At 34.6% G+C, this 21,754-nt stretch overlaps 1 protein-coding gene across 5 annotated transcripts; it reads left to right on the forward strand.

Moving 5' to 3' along the window:
• Nucleotides 1-5,981: 5,981 nt before the first annotated feature.
• LOC121974961 (probable E3 ubiquitin-protein ligase HIP1) lies at nucleotides 5,982-20,130 on the forward strand. Of its 5 annotated transcripts, none has more exons than XM_042526264.1 (8): nucleotides 5,988-6,337; nucleotides 6,975-7,086; nucleotides 13,037-13,757; nucleotides 13,839-14,737; nucleotides 17,540-17,590; nucleotides 19,484-19,582; nucleotides 19,657-19,800; nucleotides 19,871-20,130. In XM_042526264.1, the coding sequence occupies exons 3-8, from the start codon at nucleotides 13,112-13,114 to the stop codon at nucleotides 20,000-20,002; spliced, it is 1,971 nt and encodes a 656-aa protein (XP_042382198.1). In that variant the 5' UTR covers nucleotides 5,988-6,337; nucleotides 6,975-7,086; nucleotides 13,037-13,111; the 3' UTR covers nucleotides 20,003-20,130. The 5 variants fall into 5 exon arrangements, with proteins under 5 accessions (XP_042382199.1, XP_042382198.1, XP_042382196.1 ...); XM_042526262.1 differs by having other exon boundaries at nucleotides 5,989-6,337; nucleotides 12,942-13,757; XM_042526261.1 differs by having other exon boundaries at nucleotides 5,989-6,337; nucleotides 12,980-13,757.
• The last annotated feature ends 1,624 nt before the right edge of the window (nucleotides 20,131-21,754 follow it).

Genomic DNA, 21,754 nt, shown 5'->3' on the forward strand with positions numbered 1-21,754 from the left:
TTACTTAGTCATATACTATTAAAGAAAAATAATTTTCTATGAAAATAACCCCCATTTTCAAATATTAACACGCAATTGAAAATCATTAAAAACTTCAATGTTTCTCTTAAGTTTGTGTCCAACTATTTAATAGTGATTATTGCTATCAACAAATATTCTTCACTAAGGTTTTTAAAATTATTTTTCAAAATTAATTTCTAACCATGATCTTTTGGCTAAATGCACTTGACTTATATACTTGTTTTTTCCATTATTGGATAACACATAATTTATATATTTTGATGAAACTAAAACTCGAATAGATGTACTAAATCAACATCTTTAGTTGTTTTTATCCTCTTAACATCTCACTTATATCTATATGCATCAAAACACATATAAACCAACTTATTATCCTTGTGAGATTTAGATATTGGGTTTTCTTAATCTAAATGATTATGCATTTCTAACTAGACATTTTAAATTTTGATCATCCACATAGGATGTTATTTGATAATTCATATCATTGTTCTTAATTATAAGAAATTTAAAAAATATATATGAAAATGATTATGACATACATCACATACATACTTTTCAAAAATGCACTATAAATACATCATAAATAAAATGAGTCAGGTATGAGATGTATCAAAAATCATAGCATTTTTCATAATGAAATATGAATGTCAAATATGGTGTCATGATAACATGACATGTGATAGGGCAAATAAAGCATAAATAAAATACCTAGATTTTTATTTAAGTTTTGTCCTTAATCTATTTTTGCTAAGTTAAACCTAATTTAACCTAAAAGCCCCCTTTTTCTTTAAATGTGCAAAAATCTCAACTTAACTCATTTTGCCTTTTATCCTAGTTGTGTCAATTTAATTAAGCTCAATTCCTCAAATATTTTAATTGACACATATTTACTCTTCAAGAATAAAAATCAAGTTTCCATTTTCAAAGTGTCCCAACACCTTGAAAATATCCTAAGATGTCAACTTTTTCATGATTAGGTTAACTGCCCTTTCAATTAAGGTTGACATCCTTTAAACCCATCTAGGGTGTAAAGAACACACTCTTAGGAACCCAAAATATATTGGTACTCCTTGGGTGTTATAGGTATTCATTAGAGATAACTCCCCTTAATACCTTCTTGATGACCTTCGTAGGCTTCTTAGAACCCTTGGTTACACTAGACTTTTCATTGTCAACTTTAGGGATAACTTCCCTTGTAACCTTCTTAGTGGCTTTCTTAGGCTTCTTAGAAGCCTTAGTCACACTAGTCTTCTCAAAGTCAACTCTAGGGTTTGCTTTCCTTGTAACTTTGACTTAACTTTTTAACCTAGAGTTAATTCCATAAGTATATGGAACTCTATGATATGTGGGCACATTCTCCTTACTTTTGGTTTGTATCTCAAACCTCTCTTGCCATTGAATGAGTCTTCCCTATCTATCATTTGATCTTGTTCATTTGATCTCTTAAAGATATTTTTCATTTTTTAAAGGGTCTTTTTCAATTTATCAAGTGTTGACCTCAATATTTGATTTTCTCTCCTTAAATCTTTAGATTTGGATTTTTCTTAATTTCCTTAGACATTTTTATTTTTAGACATATACTTAAAATCCTTAGAGTACTTGCCTAAATTGTTATCCACCTTCTTAGCCTTAGGTGAGGTAGTCTTAGCATGATACACTACATATTTTTCCTTAATCCTATCACGCTTCTTATTTTCATGATAAATAGTATTAAAATGATATAAATTATTTCTAACATGCTTTTTATTATTTCTTAAAGGGATTGTATCAATAAATGATATCTTGGGTTTACTCTTAAGAGCTCCCCCTTGAATTGACCTTCCTTCTTGGCTCTTGATTGAAATCCTCCCCCTTGAATTGACCTTCCTTCTTGGCTCTTGATTGGAATCCTCCCCCTTGGACATTGATTCCGGTAGTGACCCTTTTGATTGCAAGAGAAGCATCTAATATGCTCCTTGCTTATACACACCAAGGCTTGTATCTTCTTTGACTTCTCCTTTGCTTTGAGTGTTATTTAAGTCTTCCTCTTGGTCAATTTAGGACACTTACTCTTATAATGTCCTTTTCCCTACTCTCAAAGTAAATAATATGATCTTTATTTTTACAAGTTGAAATTGTTATACCTTTGCTTATAGGAGTAACACATGATCTTCTTTAACTTGTAGAGGTGACACTTTCTTTATTAGATTTGAATGTAGAGGCTTCTTGTTGCTCTAGTGCCAATGATCTATACTCCCCCTTCAATTCTTGAGGTGGATGCCTTTTTATCTTCATCCTTAGATGTTGAGCATCTCTCAACCTCTAAATGCTCATGTACATAACACAAAGAGTTTCCCTCTTTGCCTTTGTCTTTGCTCTTACTTGAGGATGGATCTTCATGGAGCTTCACCAATTTGCTCTATAGCTCCTTGACATCTTCATAACCTCCAATTTTGCACAAAATGTTGCTTGGCAATAAATTGACCAATAATTTGGTCACTTTGTCATTGACCTCGCATCTCTTAATTTATTCCTCGTTCCAATTGCTCTTCTTTAGGATTTTTCCTTTGCAATCCGTTGGAGCTTGAAACCCTTCCATTAGAACAAACTATTTCTCTATCTCCATCATTAAGAAATTTTCGATCCTCAATTTTCAAAGACCAAAGGTTGTCGATATGAATGGTGGAAGCACTCTAGTATCATATTCGAGTCCATCTTGGAAATCTATCTTAAAATTGAGCTCTTTAGATGAAATCTTTGACTTGTTAACTTTAGGGCTTAAAATTCTTATTCTTCCTGTAGCTCGTTGCCCTTTCCAGCAATGAGTCTGGTGAAGAGTGGTCTCGCTTTGATACCACTTGTTAGGACTAAGGGGGGATGAATAGCTCACTCGCTTCAATGAAGATGATTTTGCAACGGAATATTTAAAGCAAATAACTTTCCAATACTAACATAAGGATTTACTTGGTATCCACCTCCTTGAGATGGTTGATCCAAGAATCTGGTCCTCTATCACACATACACTATGAAAGAGCTCCTTCTCGTAATAATTTGGAGGCGAAAAAGCTTCATACAAGCTCACATATGAAGAAATACAAGAAGAAGAGGATGAGAAACTAATACAAATGAAATCTTATAAGATTACAACAATGAACCCCTAGCTTGCTCTCTTCTTGCTTGAAATCACTTCTTGATCAACTTGGAAATGCACCAGACTTCACTCTAAGTCTCCAAGAACTTGCCATATATAGTTGAGTTGTTGTGAATGAGAGTCTTGTTCGAAAATGTCCACAAAAACTCTTTTCTAGGGTTCTTCGACGCCTCCCAATCGATTCAACTTTTCCCTAATCAATTGTCACGTCATCCGATCGTCCAATACTTGGAGAACGACTCTTTTTTCAACCCCTAATCGATTGGTGAACCATCCCAATCGATTTAGAAAGCCTTAATCGATTACCCAATCGATTCCGTAACTCTCTATTCACTCGCAAAAAGACTTTAATTGATTAACCCAATCGATTAAGCCTTCTTAATCGATTGCCTCAATCGATTCCCTCTTCTCATGATAAAACACTGCCTAATCGATTGACCTAATCAATTAATAGTAATTGAATCGATTTAGCCTTGTTTTTACAAATGTCTTCTTTGCAAATCTCTAGCTTTAATCTATTGATCCAATCGATTAGGCTCGGCCCAATTGATTAACCAATCGATTCAGACTCTTTCTGTTTCTCACAAAAATCTCCTAATTGATTACCTAATCAAGTAGCTTTGGGCCAATCGATTGCCCAATCCTAACTTGCTTCATCCAAGTTTAGGATTCTCTTGCCCAATATCCGGTCAACTGTGATTTGTTGGAACTTCTCCACCAAGTGTTCGGTCAATCCTTTGACCCACTTAGACTTTTCTCCTCATACCAAGTGTCCGATTTTTTTTCCTACCTTGCTTTACTCACCATGACCTAACTTCACTTACCAGGTTTTCCTCACTACCTAGTTTCACTCATTAAGACTTTCCAATTGGCTAGATTCACTTATCAGGACTTTCTCATTGCTTGATTTTACTCATCGGGACTTCTCATCTGTCTGGCTTCACTCACCAGAACTTTCTAACTGCTTAACTTCACCCACTAGAACTTTCCATCTGTCTGCCTTCACTCACCAAGACTTTCTACACCTAGTGTCCGGTCAACATTAACCCACTTGAATTTTCTTCTTCTGCCAACCATCCCATTGGTCTTGTCCTTGCCTAACCTCCAGTTAGGATTTTCCCAGTCAAGTATTCAGTTAACCTTGACCTATTTGATTTTTCTCTCACTTCAAACTGATCAACTTTTGACCAAAAGAGACTTGCATCAACATTCTCCCTAATTGACAATTGCACCTACAATCTCTATATATTGTCAAACATCAAAACTCAAGTTTGAGTCAAACGGGTCAATTTTGACCCAGGGGTAATTGTACCAACAGGTTCAAGCTTGAATTGAGCTTGGTTTATTTAGATGTTATCGAACTTACAATTCAAGCTTATTTGATTGTTTGGAATTTTTACATTTTAAACTTATTTGGCTGGTTATTGAGCTTGATAATATAAACTTATCTATTCATTTTAATTTTTTTTATTTATGTAGCATGTTGATAAGAGTTTTATTAATAAAAATAATTTACAAATATTGTTTATAAATATTATTTATGAATATTATTCACAAGCGTTGTTCATGAATATTAATGAGCTAAACATATATGTATTCAACCTTTAACATTGTTCAAGCTTATTCAATTAATTGATCTTGTGTGTATTGAATGAATATAAACAATCTCTTATCAAATTGAATACCAATCTTATTCATGAACATTTGATTCATTTTATCGCCTAGTTGTAAAGAATGCAAGGATCTAGCACTCCAATTTGGCCTAATGAGAACTAAATATGTTGGTGAAAGATTCTCATTGTATTCAAATTTGGGGTATACTAGAAGCAAATATGTTAACGAATTTATTTTATTATAATTTCATATAGGAGGTGAATAATCAAACATGATAATAAAAAATGAATATGTTCATCTCTGTCAATCCGTCTTTGGATTAACAAAGAGGAAGATGAAGATCCAAACATGGATTTACCTTAACAAGCATCCACAATTAACTGGTGATCTACTGTTGGGCGACGCTTGCATTGGGATTAATTGGGTTTGTAAAAAAAAAAAAGTTTACATTCAATTAATATTTAATTAAAATTCAGTTTAACGTCACTAAGCCAAATGCTATTTTTTTAATATATTTAATGGATAATTGGAACCATCTAAATAGATGCCAAAAGATAAATAATTAAATTATCCACTTTACTTTCTCATACTTTATTTAATACTTACCATATAGTGTTATCAACGTCAGCTATGACTATTATTGATTTCACACTTAAAAATTTACATATATAAGTCTTAATCCTAAAATATATTAGAATAAAATACTTAACTATTAATTTATAAAAAAAATGTCTTTTAAGGAGGTCAAAATTAAAAAAATCAAATAAGGATTCCTTTTAATGTAATTGTGTTTTTTTTTTACTTTATTGTTTCATTTTCATTTTAATGAATTTACCAAATTTAATTAATAGAAAATACAAAATGCTTTCCATTATACATATCACAAATATATATATATATATCTTTATTTTATAAAAATTATTAAAATATTATTATACTTTTGGAGATTAAAACTGTTCTAAGATGGTATAATTTTAAGTAAAAAAATTATCTGTATCATTTAAAATAATATATCTTTTAGATAGAGTTTTTGGGTAAAAGTTATTCCAAGGTAGTATAATTTTGATTAAAAATATTTTAAAATAAAGAATAAAAAATATTTTAGATATTAAATTATGAATAAAATATTATTTAATTGTTGTAGGTGAAGAAAATGAATGCAAATATGCCATACCTCTCTATATCACACACCCCTTGGCATTTACGTCAGAGCGCTCATCACTTTGTTCTCCACATTTTTTTTTAATTTTTAATTTGTTTTTTATCTTGTAAAATTGGTAGTGGGAAAAGCCATCGAATTCTGCCCCCAATCCTCTCTTGCTCTGGTCCTCCCCCTTTTCCACCCCAATCCGCAGTTCCGCACCGCTTTCGTTTGCTTCCCAATCTGATTCCTTCCCTTCGTGGTTGCTCGCCTGCTCTTCCAAGGGCGTCCACTGCCTTGTTGTTTTCGCTGCGAGGCAGGCAGCGAACGGAGGCGGCGGCGTGGTTTGTGTGATATTCCGGAGGGGAAGCGCAAAGAGAGCTTCTTGCTGGCCGATCTTTGAGATTTCTAGATCGGTTGGTGTTCCAAAGGTGAGGCCTTTAGGATCGCCGCGTTCCGAACTTCTGACAAGTTTCAGTTTCTGAGAAAAAAAGAATGATTTTGTGGTTTATTTATGAGGTCTGTTGGGTCGTGATTCAGCGTTATTTCCTGTTGTGTCGCTACCTCTTTTCCTTTTTTTTTTTTCCTTGTGTTCTTAGTTGATTTGTTTCTGATATTCTGAGGTAATTAGCTCATGCCAATTTGTATGCTAACTTTGACCTAAGGCTCTTGATTTTCGGGACTTATTTTGCAGAAGATGAATCGTTGAAGCCAGGGGACTGTCGATGTTTAGATATTGTCTTTTTTGTTTTTTGTTTTTTTGGTGCTCTTTTATATACGAATGGAGGTTCTATCTTCCATCCATTAATTTTTTTAACATGATTGTTTGCCTTGCTGTCTTTCCATTTAGCGAAATGTTCCACCAATGAAAATTGCTGGTTGAACCTGTTGCATGACGGTGTTTTCTGGAGTTCCTGACCACTGTTGTAGATCTCATCCTTACAAGGCATGTTAGATAAAAATACTTCTTGTTTGAGCACTCACCATTTTATGTGAGAAAAATGTTTGACTAGCTGCCTTGATGATAAGCATAGATGAAAACCAACACTTACATTATCTTCATCTCAGGGAGGATGCATGGTCAACCTTAGTATTCTCTGATTTACCCATACCAATTATGTGATGTATAGAAGTAGAAGATAGAAGCTATACACTTGATGAATCGGGGAAAAGCAAACAGGTGAACTGGTTTTCTTAGGCTTTGGCTGGTAAATTAGAATGATTGATTTTGCTATTAAAAGTAGGATTATCTAAAATAAAGTTTTTATCACATTTCTGGCCTGGAATAGTTATAATGCACATGTGATGATTCATATTGACACACGATACAAGTTGATACCAATTTAGTTTTGTTGACATGCATTTTTATTAGTGTTCACAATATATGAATTCCTATGGGTATAATTTCTTGACTCTCCCATCAACCATACTCTCATCTCTCTTAAAAATTTACTTTCTTGTGTTAATCTACCTTCAATTAGATTATATTATTGAGATTTTATTATTTATTCTTTATCTACAGTATTAAATTGCCACAATCATCTAACAACTTAAGATATCTGGCTGCCAACCTCACTGATTTTCCACAGGAAGAGCCTTGCACAATACTATCTTAATTTGTTTTATAGTTGTTGCAAATAAATTTATATTACATCTGCATAGTAAAGTAATTAGACAACCTCTTTGTTTTTATTGAATTTTGCTATAAACAAATAATCGAGAATTCTTATTATGATGTTGACAACCTTGTAGAGATCCTGAAATGTGAGATTATTTCATGCTTTTGTCGTAATTTCTCTAATTTAATGCAATGAAAGATTGTTATGTAATCAAATTGGAGATTGTTAAAGAATCTTCTTCTAATACTTTTCTCTCTTTTAGTTGATTTGACTACAATAATTTATAATTGACCCAAATAAGTTGATCGTTGTTAGGGCAATGGACTTGTACTCTGGCTTTGCACTTGATCTACCTACAATAATTTACTTTTCACAATTTCAAAAAATCAGAAACCTAGAACCTCCTAAAAAGAACACAATAGCATGATGTGAATCATCTATCCATAGGAGAAGTTGCCCAATCTACATTAGTGCACCTCACAATCTAAAGGTAACTTCAATTACAAAATAAGAGTTCTTTAAAGAATTGTGGTATCATAGAATTCTCAAGGTCACTTTCCAATCATCATATGGGATGTTTATAAGCAGGTTGATCACTCTAATTGCAAATAGGATGTTCTATCTTGTCACTATAGGGTAGTTTACCTTTACCAATCTTCATTTTTTGTACTTTCCAAGATTAGATGGTGGCTCTTTTAGTCCATATACATTTAAGATTTATTAGACCATCAACTGGTTTGGTCCACTATCCAACTATCTTACTAATCTTGGGGCGACCGGTTTGGTCCACGAAAGTTTCCCAAAGGCCACCAAAGTAAATCAGGAAACGCTCATGGAGGCACATCCAAGCGGTCAGTGTTCTTAGGTTCGCTTCTCACTGGATGGGAAATCCCCTGCAGTGCGAGACTCGAATCTTAGATCCCTTGGTTATCCGTTGGAGGGTCAAACCATTGTACCATTGCCTCGGGGGCAAGCATATCACGTTTATGCTTATATAGAAAGATGTAGATATCTCCCATTGAGCTAGCAATCTTTATATTAAAGAAGTATTTGAGGTCACTGAAGTTTATAATTTCAAAATGTTGACAAAAATGCTCCTTCAATAATATGATCTCAATGCAATCATCATCGGTGATGATATTGTTATCATATAGCCAATAAAAAGCACCACTCTTTTTAACTGAGAGATTAGGTGAAATCTTGAGTGATTTACTACATTCCTTGTCATGCCATATTGAAGAAGAGTAGTGTTAAATTTTTCGAGCGAGCCCTTAGAGTTTGAGACTTCTTCAACTTATCTAATGATTTCTTTAGCTTGCACACCAATTGATCTCCCCATGAGCTGAAGATATTCTTAGTAAGATTTCTATGAATGAAGATATTCTTGATGTCAAGCTGGTGAAGAGACTAACAAAAGATAGTGACAAGACTGAGAAAAATATAAATTGAAGTGATTTCATCCATTGGAGAAAATGTCTCATATGAGTGTACCCACTAAGCTACTTGGTGAGCTTTTAATTAGGCTACGATACCATTCGGTGAATATTTAATGATGGAGAAATGTGTCAAGATAGTATGTATCTTTAATATGTGTACCACTTAAGTCATTATGAGAGCTTTTAATTGGTCTATCGTATTACTAGGTGAGCATTTACTGATGCAAACTCATTTAAAACAGTGTAGACTTTCCTCGTAGGGGAAGAGGAATTAATTCCCAAGCGTTATCGAAGTGGAGAACATCCTCTCTTTGAAATAGTAGGATCTGAGATGACTTTAGGCAATTGAAGTGCAAAGAATTTCTAGAAGATGCCAGGGCATGCTTATATCTCATTCTTTAATTGTACACCAATAGAGGTGGGTCATCAAGAACATGTAAAGTGACAGTAAGATAGAAACAAGAAAACTCACCTAGACTAATTGAGATAGAGAAGGTCTAGAGTTGAAGAATAATCAACTCAAAGAAGGCCACTCAATAGAGTTAAAGACTCGAGAGTAGCAATGGTAGTCCTTTAGAGATGAAAATAGTAAAAGAAAACACTTGATAAAATGTGAGGATAACTTATCTTATCTAGGAAATGCTAAATAGACAAATAGATTTGTCTAAATATATGTCGTTAGAGAGAATACAAATTATTTATGGAAAGAAAAATGTTGAAGGAATGTAGAAAGAGAAACATTAAAGGGTTCTAACCATTGAAACTAAAGGATGATATGTGATTTACAAGATAAGTTACTTTAAGAAGTGCGTCACTCCATAGAAAAAAGGGTCTTAGATATATAAGACTGGATGTTGGGATTGTGAGGTTTACATGGACAGAAGGTCGAGAGGGCGGAGGGGGGTGAATAGTTTTTTATTTTTCATGGTTAGTTTACAACAAAGAATATGTAGCGAAAATAAAAACTAAATGACATTACCAAGCAAACACATTTATTTACGTGGTTCAACTGTCCCAAGACATTGCCTATGATCTTTTGATGGATTACTTTTGAAAGCTCTATATTTCCTCCTTCTCGGTCAAGTTTGACTCAATCATTACTAGTAGTTGATTGATGTCCATTATTAGATTTTAGAGTATCAGATTTTTTTAGCCACCAAACAATTGATGTCCATCACTAATCAATTAGATGCCCGATTACGATCAATTCTAAGGCCGAGTCTGTTTAGGTTGAAATCTACCTTCTCTCCTTGAGTACAAGTCTCTTAACACTCAACTCACAAAAAGGTTAGCTATGCAACTTCTCTGCCATAAGGCTATCTCCTATTAGTCTTCTCGTTCCTTAGATGTATCCGAACCTCAACTCGCTCTGTGTGCCATCTTTCACACTTCGCTTACATAGTTTGCCTCCCATTGGTCCCCTGGATGACCTACACCATCTGTCTTTGATCTCCATTGACCTCAAGCCATCAAGTATTCATCGACCTAGGCCATATCAAGTCCTCTCCATTTGTATTTCTCTATACCTTGTATGACTCAAATATTTGCCCACACATCATACAAAAAGTAATATTAACTTAAATTATTTTCCAAACATCAAAACCCATGATCGATCCTTATCACCAAAAAGGCTGATTGCATCAACACTAGAGTACAAGCAATCTTGATTAAATGCATAGAAAGATTGCTGAAATATATTGTGGCTCAAAAGAAATGTCTGAAAGGTATGAGAAATTTATTCTTTAGCATTATCAATGTAAAGGACTGTAATAGATAAGACTAAATTAGGTTTTAATGTCAATATAGAAAGAAGAAAATACTGGGAAAAACTCAATTGTCTTTCATTAGGAAATACCATGTTACTTGAGAATAGCCATGAACGAAACTTTTAAAGTATTCAAACCTAAGAGTGTAATTAGAAGGAATCAAAGCAAAGGGAACAAATGCTCTTTTGTAGACACTATTAGAGAACGAGGGCCTACTATATTTACCTATGTGACCAGACCTACATTAAAAATAAATGAAAGACACGACATACTAGGAACAATTTATTTTAAACACTTAGGTGATCAAAATAACTGTGTATCTAAAGAGGTATGGAGTCATTGGAAAAGCTGAAGATGATGGAGATAAGTGTATTTGGTACAATCTGTAAGACTTATACCCTAAGATAATTAGCTTGCTTGTCCTCAAGTCTAAATGAAAATAGAAGTGGCGTCAAATGTGACATGCAAAAACAATGATTTAGTGAGACTACAAATTGGTAACAAAGTCAATCGAAATTAAGGATATAAAACACAAAAGATAGATGCAATGAGGATGTAAGAGTAATGTTTCATATATTGGCTTTGTCACATTGAAAGGGCATAGTGGCTTAAGAGTAAAGAAAGAGTATGTGTTGCCTAAAATGTGCTCTGAAGCTCCTGAAATCTCAAATATAAAAGATTTATTTTTATGAGCTAATGAGGTAGGTAAGGCAATGATTATAGTTGTAGCTTGTAATTGAGGAACCACATATATTCTTAAGAAATGCAATACTCGAGCCAAACTTACTTGATGGATCCTCTTGTGAAGTAGCATACATATGACCTATGTCAGAAGGATGAATAGTTGGATAACCATCATGAGAGTAGCAGGCATCCTTAATATGTCCAATTTTTCCATAATGGGAATACTTGGGCTTTCGCTATCTAACAGTACAGCTACCATGCCCACGCTGTTGACTTCCTTGACTGCAACATGATCCTCTAGATTACAGCTGAACTACCTAAGTTGATACCGTACATAAGTCACCCATTTTGCTTCTATGACTTAGCCATTGGTCTCCAACTTGTCCCCACATCTCTTCTCATCTGGTTGATGTAGGCAATGGCATCAAATCTGGTTCTCCACATCAACAAAGCCTTGCCTCATCACTATTCGTTCTTTCTCTTTCTGCTATGCCTTCTCATCCTCTCTATGCCACTATAGCTCGAGGGACTTTTCTCTCAGATTTCTACAGATTTGGGGTTTTGATGACCTTCTCTAGCATCTCATCTATGCCTTCTTTTCAGCCTCTAGGGCTTCTCCTATTATTCCATATTTAGTTATCTTCTCTCTGATCAACTTCTTAGTTCCTTTCAAATCTGCTCTTGAGACCTCCAATCTTTAGTACTAGTTCTTGTCCATAAAATTTACTACTCTTGTGGGCCATCACCATCTTTGACTTGCTTTTCAATAAGCTTTCTTTCTCCATACCTGTAGTTTTCAACAACTTTTTCTTTTCCACTTCTTGTTTCCTTCCTACTACAACAAGCAATTTTTTCCTAGTCCTTGTCCAAATTCCTGTTCTCCTTTTTTTTTTCCCCTTCTTTGTAGCATGTTGTTGTATGTGCCGCCATAGAGAGAAAAGTACCGGAGCCTCATCTTCCATCAAAGTTTGGTTTTGCCTTCATGTGATTATTATGTTTTTGTTTAATCGGTCACATTTTAGTTTATGTTGAGTTCTCTAGTTCATACAACAAGCTGGAAATAGATAGCATCAATTCTCCAGGTTGAGTAATAGTATTAGAGATATTAAAGTAGGGTTATTAGTCTGGTGGGTTTAGTCCCATGTTTGTATGTTATGTTTAGGATTTATAGTAAGTCCTATATTTACTTTGCAATTGTTTCTATTCAACATGAATACAATTATCTTTTCTCCAAATTCAACAGATATGTAATTATATTGGTGGCAAATGAGCATTTGTATTAAAAATAGAGTTGGAAATTATGTCCTGTTGATTACAAACTTAATCCCACTTTAAGAATTTGGATATATACATACACACACATACATATGTGTATATGTATATATAATAATTAGTTTCATTTTTGTTCAAATTTTATTTTATTTCTCTTTGCTGTTTGTTATTGTTTACTAAATCTGTTGTTTTTTCTACTGAAGAGGTTGCCTTTTGTGTGCCCCTGAAACCCTAAATCCATGTGCATTTCTCTTTTAGTGTAATTGCTGAGTTGTGCTGTGTTTTTTGGTTCCAAGATACATTGCTCCAACTTGCAAGGATTGCAAGGGGATAATCTACAATACCTGATGCAGGGGGAAAGGAGTACTTTTCAACCCTTCTGTGAGTCTTTTGATATAGATCGACCATCCAGTTCAAGTACTTCTGTCATGGATCAACCATTGCTCTGGAATGACCTTGTCCCTGCTTCAGTGGAGAACCAAGACTTACCTCATAATCCAGCGTCTTCAAGCGGAACTGTTTCCTGTGGTAATGTAGCTAGCCAAGAAGGTGCTAGTTTTAATTTCTGGAATGCAGTTAGCCCTAGCTCTAGCATGCCCCTGCTAAATCAAGGCACTCACAATGAAATAAAACTTGAAAATAGTTGGATGGCTTCTGCTCTTGGTAGTAGAGGTGGTGGACCAAGGATACAAGATAGTCAACCTGAAGCAACAAACAATCTTTCTTTTGAAACTGATACTGGTGACCACAACTCCCATCTTGTCAACAACAGACAACAATTATCTCAGTTCCTTGACTTTAATGACAACAGTACAGAACATGTTGAATTGAGTAGGGAGATTCTTGGATCAGGGTTTCATTCAGGACAGAGTCATCTTAGCTTAACACCATATCAACATGTTTCCTTCTGTGGAAGTTCTTCAGGAGGGAGTTCTTCCAGGGCTATTGATTTCTTTTCCAACAATGATGGGGGCAAACAAAAAGTAGCAGAATGCTCTTCACAGAAGAGAAAAAGCATTGAAAGAGACCATGGGGAATGCTCAGCAAATGGAAATTCTGGTAATTTTAATGAAGGTAAGGACAATTTGGTGCATTTCATTTCCTCCATTTTTCTTTCCCTGCAAAGATATCTGGCTGATCTATGTAGTTAAACAGGTGTGCATCGCGTAGAGGAAATAAATGCAAGAGGCAGTATAATACCAAGAGCTGCAGCATCTGATCACTATCAGTTTGTGAATTCAGCTGGAAACCGTGAAAGTTTTCAGAGGAACGCTCGAATGAGAACCAACCATGCAGATGAAACTTATGCTTTTGCACCTGATCTTTGGCCCCAAGAGAATAATGTTTCTCGTTATAATGTATGGCATGCTCAGCCATCATCTGCATCAATTCCGCATAATCAGTTGTCAGATTCGAGGTATATTGGTGGCAATTTGGGGTCACATAGGCAACATCACGCATGTGCAATTCCTGTTTTGTCTCCTGACCTGTACCCTTTCACACACAATGAAATTTCCACCACGGAAATAGGCAGTTCTTCAGGCTCTCCAGCAGTTGCTGTTGATGGTGCATCTGCAGAACTGGACCCTTCAGGTGTTTCTATCAATATCCCAGAGCAAATGTTTGTTCCTCCAATTAGTACTAGAAATATGTTGCAAGACCAAACAAATTGGGGTTCGGTCAGTGGCAGCACAGTTTTGCCTGGAAGTTTGGCACCTTCATCACAGGCTGGCACCAACTTAGGAGGTTATCAACCACTAGGAGCAAACTGGTTAACTCATCAAAATCGACGTCGCATATCAGAAGCTGTACATAGATCCCTTCTTTCTTCTGATTCTGAACACCGAGGTCGTAGCATGGGCCGACCTGCATGTCAAAATAGTTCCTCTGCATCTCAGGAGGTTGGACATCAATCGGGAGCTGTTTCCCGTGTTCATCAGCATCCATACATGAGATTAAGTATGTTGCAGAGGCAGAATAGTGATGCTTTGAGCATCCCATTGCCTACACGGACTCTTGCAGCTTCCAGAGAAGGGAGAAACAGGATGTCAGAGGTATGTAACGAAGTTGTCTTTAACAAAATTGCCGTGGCTTTGTGCATTATCTTATACTTTCAGTTGTTGGAATGGAAATAAATACCTCTATTTGCAAATTACTTATTATCTTATACTTTTAATTATTACTTATCCACTTTTAAATATCTTAAATTACAATACATGGTTCTCATCAATTGTAAACTTCTTATTTGTGGTTTGTATTCTCTCTACTATTAATCAACTGTGATCTCAGTAATATTCTGAATCAATTTTATAGACTGTTAATATTATATTTCCATTATCCAGTTTCTAAGATTGATCGTCATTTTTTTTGATGCAGCACTGCAATTGTTTACTTACAAATCTGATGATTTTCAAAAGCTAGATTGTTACATTGTTGCACAATTTTCATTGTTTCTTATGGTCATTGGAACTTAATGAGCCTTACTACAATATATAACATACACTTGCAAAAGTCTTCTATTTCTTACCAGATTTTGTTGATTAGCACTTTGGGATTTACATTTACAACCTACTACTTTGGCCTTTTCTGCAGGATTTGAAGGCCATCTTAGTCTAGTAATTTGGTCGTTCTAATTTATGTTATTTGATAAATGTTATAGTTTGAAAGTCCTAATAGTTGACCAACCAATGCTGATATCTTGACAGTTATACATTACAATTACCATGCAACGTGCATGAATAACTGTGCTTGATATTATGGGATTGATGGGGTTGAGTTATGACCAATAGGATTGGTACTGCAGGTGTACCAAGTGAAATGAAGTAGATGGGTTAGTCCACTTTCTATATATCTCTACAAATTATTTACAGATTTATGCGTGATTAAGGTTCCATTTGTTTCATACAAAATTTCCTCCAAGAAAATATTTTGCAAATCTCATTCACTCTATGCCGCCACTCTCTACTCACGTTTGGGTAGGCCAGTCAATCTCAGTGGACTAGTCAATTGAGTGAGCTGGTGGGTTGAGTGGGTTGCACGTGTTTGACAATCGAGTAGACTTATGATGCTAGGCAAGCCGAGCGGGCTAGACAGGTTGTCCATGATAACCAATCAGTTTGAGTGGGTTAGTCAGTTTGGGTTGGCCGATCAGTCTAGGTGGGGTGATCAGACCTGGTGGGTGGGTTGTTGGATGTAAAGTTGATAGGTGAGGTGGCTTGCCTACCTTGCTTGATTAGCCTATCTAGTCCAATCAATTGACTGGCGCCTTACCTGTAGAAAGGGAAAATATTTTCCTCTCTGTGCTCTAAAGACACGAAAATATTCTCTTACAAATTTTAGTATCACATCAAAACACTTTTGTTATTGTTATCCATTTATAGAATGCACAATTACTGCAAAAGAAAAACTTATGAAAAAGAAAAAATCACCTGATCATGTGGTTCTATCTTGTTTATCTCATGTGACAAGCCATATCTTTCTAAGATTTTTTGGATGCCTCTTCTCTATCTTTTGATATAGGTTTGTCTTGTAACATAACAACATTGGAATTTTCCATTGGACAATGTCGATTCTAAATGTGTGACAATACCAAACAAATAGTTTTTTCTTAAACATAGGAGTTTATGCTAATTATACATGTTATCAACAATTGATTAGGGATTCATAGGGTTATCCTTATTCCTCAGGTTTCTTCTTACTTTAGTTGGTACATTTGATATTTCTCGTCTTGCTTTAGTTGGTACATTTGATATTTCTCTTACAGAACACACCCATCTATTCTTTTCTTGAAACTTGTTGTAAGGCTCCCCTTCTTATATTTGATTAAGTATTAGCAATTTAATACAATAAGCATATATTTAATAATTATCAGTTGATAAGTATATTTTTATTAATATTTATCATTAAGAAGTATGTGTTTATTATTAATAAGTACATATTATAATATTGTTTATAAGTACTATTTTTAATATCAATACTAGGCACAGATTAATATTCAGTATATAATATAGGCTATATAACATTATAAGTGTATCGTATTAATAAATCATTAATAAGTGGCGTATATGAATATAGCCAGCATACTAATGCCACCACGACTCACCTTCATGCCTCTTCCTTCACTGGTAGTTTTGTTTTGACAGCCACAGTGAATGTCCAAGGCAGAGACAATGTGATCCTCTTTCTCTGCTAAATTAGGTTTTCCTTATATCTAGATCTAGTTTTTATCTTCCCTTTTCTCCCTTCTGCAAAGTAAAGCGGATCCTACCTTCCTAGGGATCTGCAGAAACAAGTGGGATTGACATAATCAATCAAATTTTCTCAATTCATCTGATTTCTAAATGATTTTCACCATTTGCACCAAAATCTCATAAAATTAAATTTGTTTTTGTAATATTTGAGAGACCAAAGAGTAGCTAGAAGCAAAAAATATTTTCTTTTCCTTTGTCAACCATTGTTGAGTGCAGCTTATTTTTTGACATATAATAATATGATTATTAATTGTCATCATTTCTTTCCAACACACTTACCTCTTCACAGCTCAGAAATTGGCACCACATGATTTACTTTCAATTCAATAATTATAGTAGTATTTAAGAACGTTTGGAATTTTTTATATGCAAATTGGAAATTCCAAGAAATTTATCTGCCAGAATTTTTTGTAGCAAGATTGATGCTTTGACCATCCTCCATGGGGTTAATACCTTCACAATGTTGCATGGAAATAATACCTTTGGAGTTATACTAGTTGATACGAATGGTTTATTGCTTTTTGAAAAAGAAAGCATGCTATAACTTTTTTTCTATTTTTTTTTAATCTCACTTTGTATTGAAGGGAATTATTGTCATCGTAACAGATTCGGAATGTTTTTGAGCGTCTCCGACGGGGTGAAAATTTACTTCTTGAGGTTAGTTCTAATTTCCCAGTACCACAAGGTTTCACGCTCAAACCCTTATAACAGTGTTAATGTTCTATCTTCTATGCATGATTTGCATATGTGATGCTAAATTTTCTTCTTTTTACAATTTTGGCACTACCTTCTTTGATAAATTTATCCAAGATAATTAGCAGAATTGTTTTAAATGCATTATTCTGTCGTTCTGCCAATTTTAAGATTAGAAGAAAAGACACTAGAAAGTAGCCTAATGTCAACCATTTAAATGTGAAATTGTAAATACTTGCTATTTACACGTTTTTTTGTTCTTTTCCTCAAAACAATTTTGTATGGTAGACTGACAAGAATCCCAACGCTCAAGGAGATAATATATTGTGAAAAAAGAAGAGAAAGAAACTGGGAAGGGTATGATACCATTAGAACCTTCAGGGAGGATATATATACCTTGGCCTAACTCTTCTCTATTTGTTTCTGTTGATTTTTGAGGTTGCTCTACTTATCTCAGATGCTTTGCTGTGACACTATATTGGCACTAGGTATTCGTTGAGGAGGTTTTATGTATTGTGTTAATAAAAAGGTAAGCTATAGGACAGTAGCAATTAGCATTTGAATTCAGGGCTTAACCACATATGCCACAGAGTAAGCTGTTTCAATAGGATGTTAGGTAAGAGATAAGTAAATGGAGCTATCTTGGACTCAACTCTTAGTTTTCCAAACTCGAGAAGAATATGACTAAATTGTTATCTGTGTTGTGCATGTTCTGCAGCACAAGGCTCATCATATATGGTTCTCCATTTTGTACTTCAACTTGCTTTTGCCAATTTTCCTCTACTAGAAGGTGAATATTCTTATTCCTTTAGAGAAATAAATTAAATAGGATCTCTATCTGCTTGTTGGAATAGTTAAATATCTATAATTCGTGGTTAATGCGGCTTGGAATATTCAGGATAATATGATTTTGGTATTTCATCTTACTCAGCTTTTTGATTCCTACCCAGAGGCAACACAATTGTCTATTTAGGACTTGTTTACTTGTGGAAAGATCGGAAGGAGAGGGAAGGGGGAGGGATGGCAACACAAAATGTAAACCAAGCCATAAAGTGGCAATGAAAAATTAAGCAAATTATCTATATGTTTGGCCACTTTATGAGAGGCCAATTATAGGATATGGTGTGGTAAATAAGGCTTACCTCACTCTGAGCTAGGCTCTTTTTCTTAAACAGAAAAAGAAATAGTAAACTATCTATATTGCTAATGTTTAATAATTTTTTATTCTTGTTAAACAGTCGTCTGAGTGGTTCTCTTGTATCAATTGTTGGAAAGTAACTACAAATTACTAAACTTTTGTCCTTTGAGGAGATGTGATTTCTTGATCTTTCTCTGAGATTGCTTCTCTTCTATTTTTCTTGTTGTCGACTATGTTTGTTGCTAATATTAATCATCGCTTATTCTTATGCATGTTCTGAAAATACCATTTTAGCAGTGCTACCTTCTTTGAAGTATAACATATACCTAATATTTTTTGGGAGTCAATTTGGCATCTCAAATTCATGATTCCCTGACTGATGAGACTTAGGTTCATATTTACTATTAAAGATAAGGATTCTTTAGTGAATTGTATCTGAATCGTGGATTCTAGGCCAAGCTTTCTTTTAGAAGTGGGATGATGTAAACCTCGAGAAAACAACCTACAATGTTACACCATGAACCATGCTACAAAGCCTGAAACTTTCCTTGTAGAAATACCATCTGAATATCAAGTTGGCAGCAGAATTCTATGTGCTGTAAAATAATACTATAATTTTTCCTATTTCCGTTCGTTCATGCAGTCATCTATATAGTTTGCCTTGGTCTTGCTTTTCAGCTATTGTAAATTAGATTTGTACTCTTTATATATTTTGGCAGGATGTTTTACTTCTTGAACAGTCAGCATTTGTTGGAGGTGGCAATTTTCAGGACAGGTACAGAGATATGAGACTGGATGTGGATAACATGTCTTATGAGGTAATGAAACTTTTCTGTTGTCTTTGCTGGAGAAAGATGTGTAACTCGATGATCCTTACCACTTTGTCGATCAGGAACTGTTGGCACTGGGAGAACGTATTGGCAGTGTCAACACTGGACTCAGTGAGGAAAAAATCCTCAATTGCTTGAAGCAACGAAAGTACACATCTGTTGCTTCTGAACCACCCGAAGAAGTTGAACCATGCTGCATTTGTCGGGTGAGTCGATTTCTTGCGTTTACAGTTGTTTCGTTAACAGAAGAAAACTGAGAAGTGCGTCGTGTGGCAGGAAGAATACATCGAAGGGGAGGAACTGGGTCGATTGGATTGTAGCCATGATTTCCACTCTGCGTGCATCAAGAAATGGCTAATGATAAAAAATTTATGTCCCATCTGTAAAACAACTGCTTTGAGCACCTGAAAGAAGACAAGATTCATCCTTGCATCTCAAATTAAGATGTTGGATTGAGCCTTGAATATCAAGACGGTGACTCTAGTAAACAACTCTCTTCATTAAATTATTACAATGATGGAAAACATTTCCTGATATCTTGATTTGTTTTTGATCTGGTTGCCTTTATGGTTATTTTTCATTTATATATATATATCATTGTTGCAGCACATAGTTGAACATTCTTTTTAAGTTTGGTTTTGAACCTAACCTAGAGAGCTTGATAAGGGTGAGACTTCTGCACGCAAGATCAAGTAACATGGTTTCTTAATGTTATTTCATGAGATGTTTTGGTGACTCCTACAGAATGACTGAAAGATGTGTATCAGGATGTTGGATTGAGCCTTGAATATCAAGACGGTGACTCTAGTAAACAACTCTCTTCATTAAATTATTACAATGATGGAAAACATTTCCTGATATCTTGTTTTGTTTTTGATCTGGTTGCCTTTATGGTTATTTTTCATTTATATATATCATTGTTGCAGCACATAGTTGAACATTCTTTTTAAGTTTGGTTTTGAACCTAACCTAGAGAGCTTGATAAGGGTGAGACTTCTGCACGCAAGATCAAGTAACATGGTTTCTTAATGTTATTTCATGAGATGTTTTGGTGACTCCTACAGAATGACTGAAAGATGTGTATCAGGATGTGCATGTGTTAAGCTTTATTTATTTTTTATTTTTAATATTGTGCATCGAGTGTGTTGGCGCTTGGTAGGCTTTGCTTGAAGCTTACAAATCTCTTGAAAGGAAGATGATGTATGGAGGGCGGTTGGTTTGGAGGCGATTAGTGAAGGATGACATGAACTAGATGTGGAGGGTTTGGTGCAACATGAAGTGGTTGTTGGTTAGATGACTTTGAAGCACCAAAATGACAAAGGCAAAGATTGGGCTCAGAAGTGTGAAACATCATCAATTTTGGAGATAGAAATGTATGTGAGTCGTGAGAGATTATGAGTCATTGAGATCTTGAGGTTGGCTCACATTTTAAGGAAAACATTATCAAGTGATGATGTTTATAAGGAGTATGAAGTTTGATTTCGAATAAAGTTGGGATCCTCATGAAATTCAATCAACTAGTAGTGATTCTTAATCGTCTGAAAGATTGAGTCGCATTGAGAGTTGATTGTAAACTCTGTTTGAAAATAAAATATTTCTATTGAGCTTTAGTTGATTGCATTGGGTTTTAACTAATTGGATTGAATTCTAGACGACTAGAGGCGTATTATAGTTGACTAAGCATTTGACTAGTGGAATAAATAATTATTTGTGATGTTTCTAATAACTGAAGCATAAATGTGGTTGACTAAAAGTGTTAACAAAAAGTGGTTAAAAGATGAGATTGCTATCTTATCCATTGTAGTTAATTGGAATTGAGTTTAATCTATCGGATGGTTGAATAAGATGGATTCTTAGTTGATCAACAAATTACATTGTGGTTGCCTTTTATATATTCAAATCATTTCACATTTAGGCTACGTTTGATAGGGTGTAATATGTTTTGTAATGTAATCAAGATTATATTACAAGGTTGATTATTTTATTTGATTTAATTTTAAACTTATAATGTAATGTAATTTGGATTACAAAAGGTAGTGAAGTTTTATAATCTGGATTACAAAGTAATATTATGTAATCCGATTATATTACGAGGTCATCGTTTAACCAAAATTTAAATGTCGAATATATCCCTAGTCCACCGCGACTGTCGCCCGTCGT

The sequence above is a fragment of the Zingiber officinale genome, chromosome 4B (genome assembly GCF_018446385.1).
Source record: "Zingiber officinale cultivar Zhangliang chromosome 4B, Zo_v1.1, whole genome shotgun sequence".
Taxonomy (NCBI): Eukaryota; Viridiplantae; Streptophyta; class Magnoliopsida; order Zingiberales; family Zingiberaceae; genus Zingiber; species Zingiber officinale.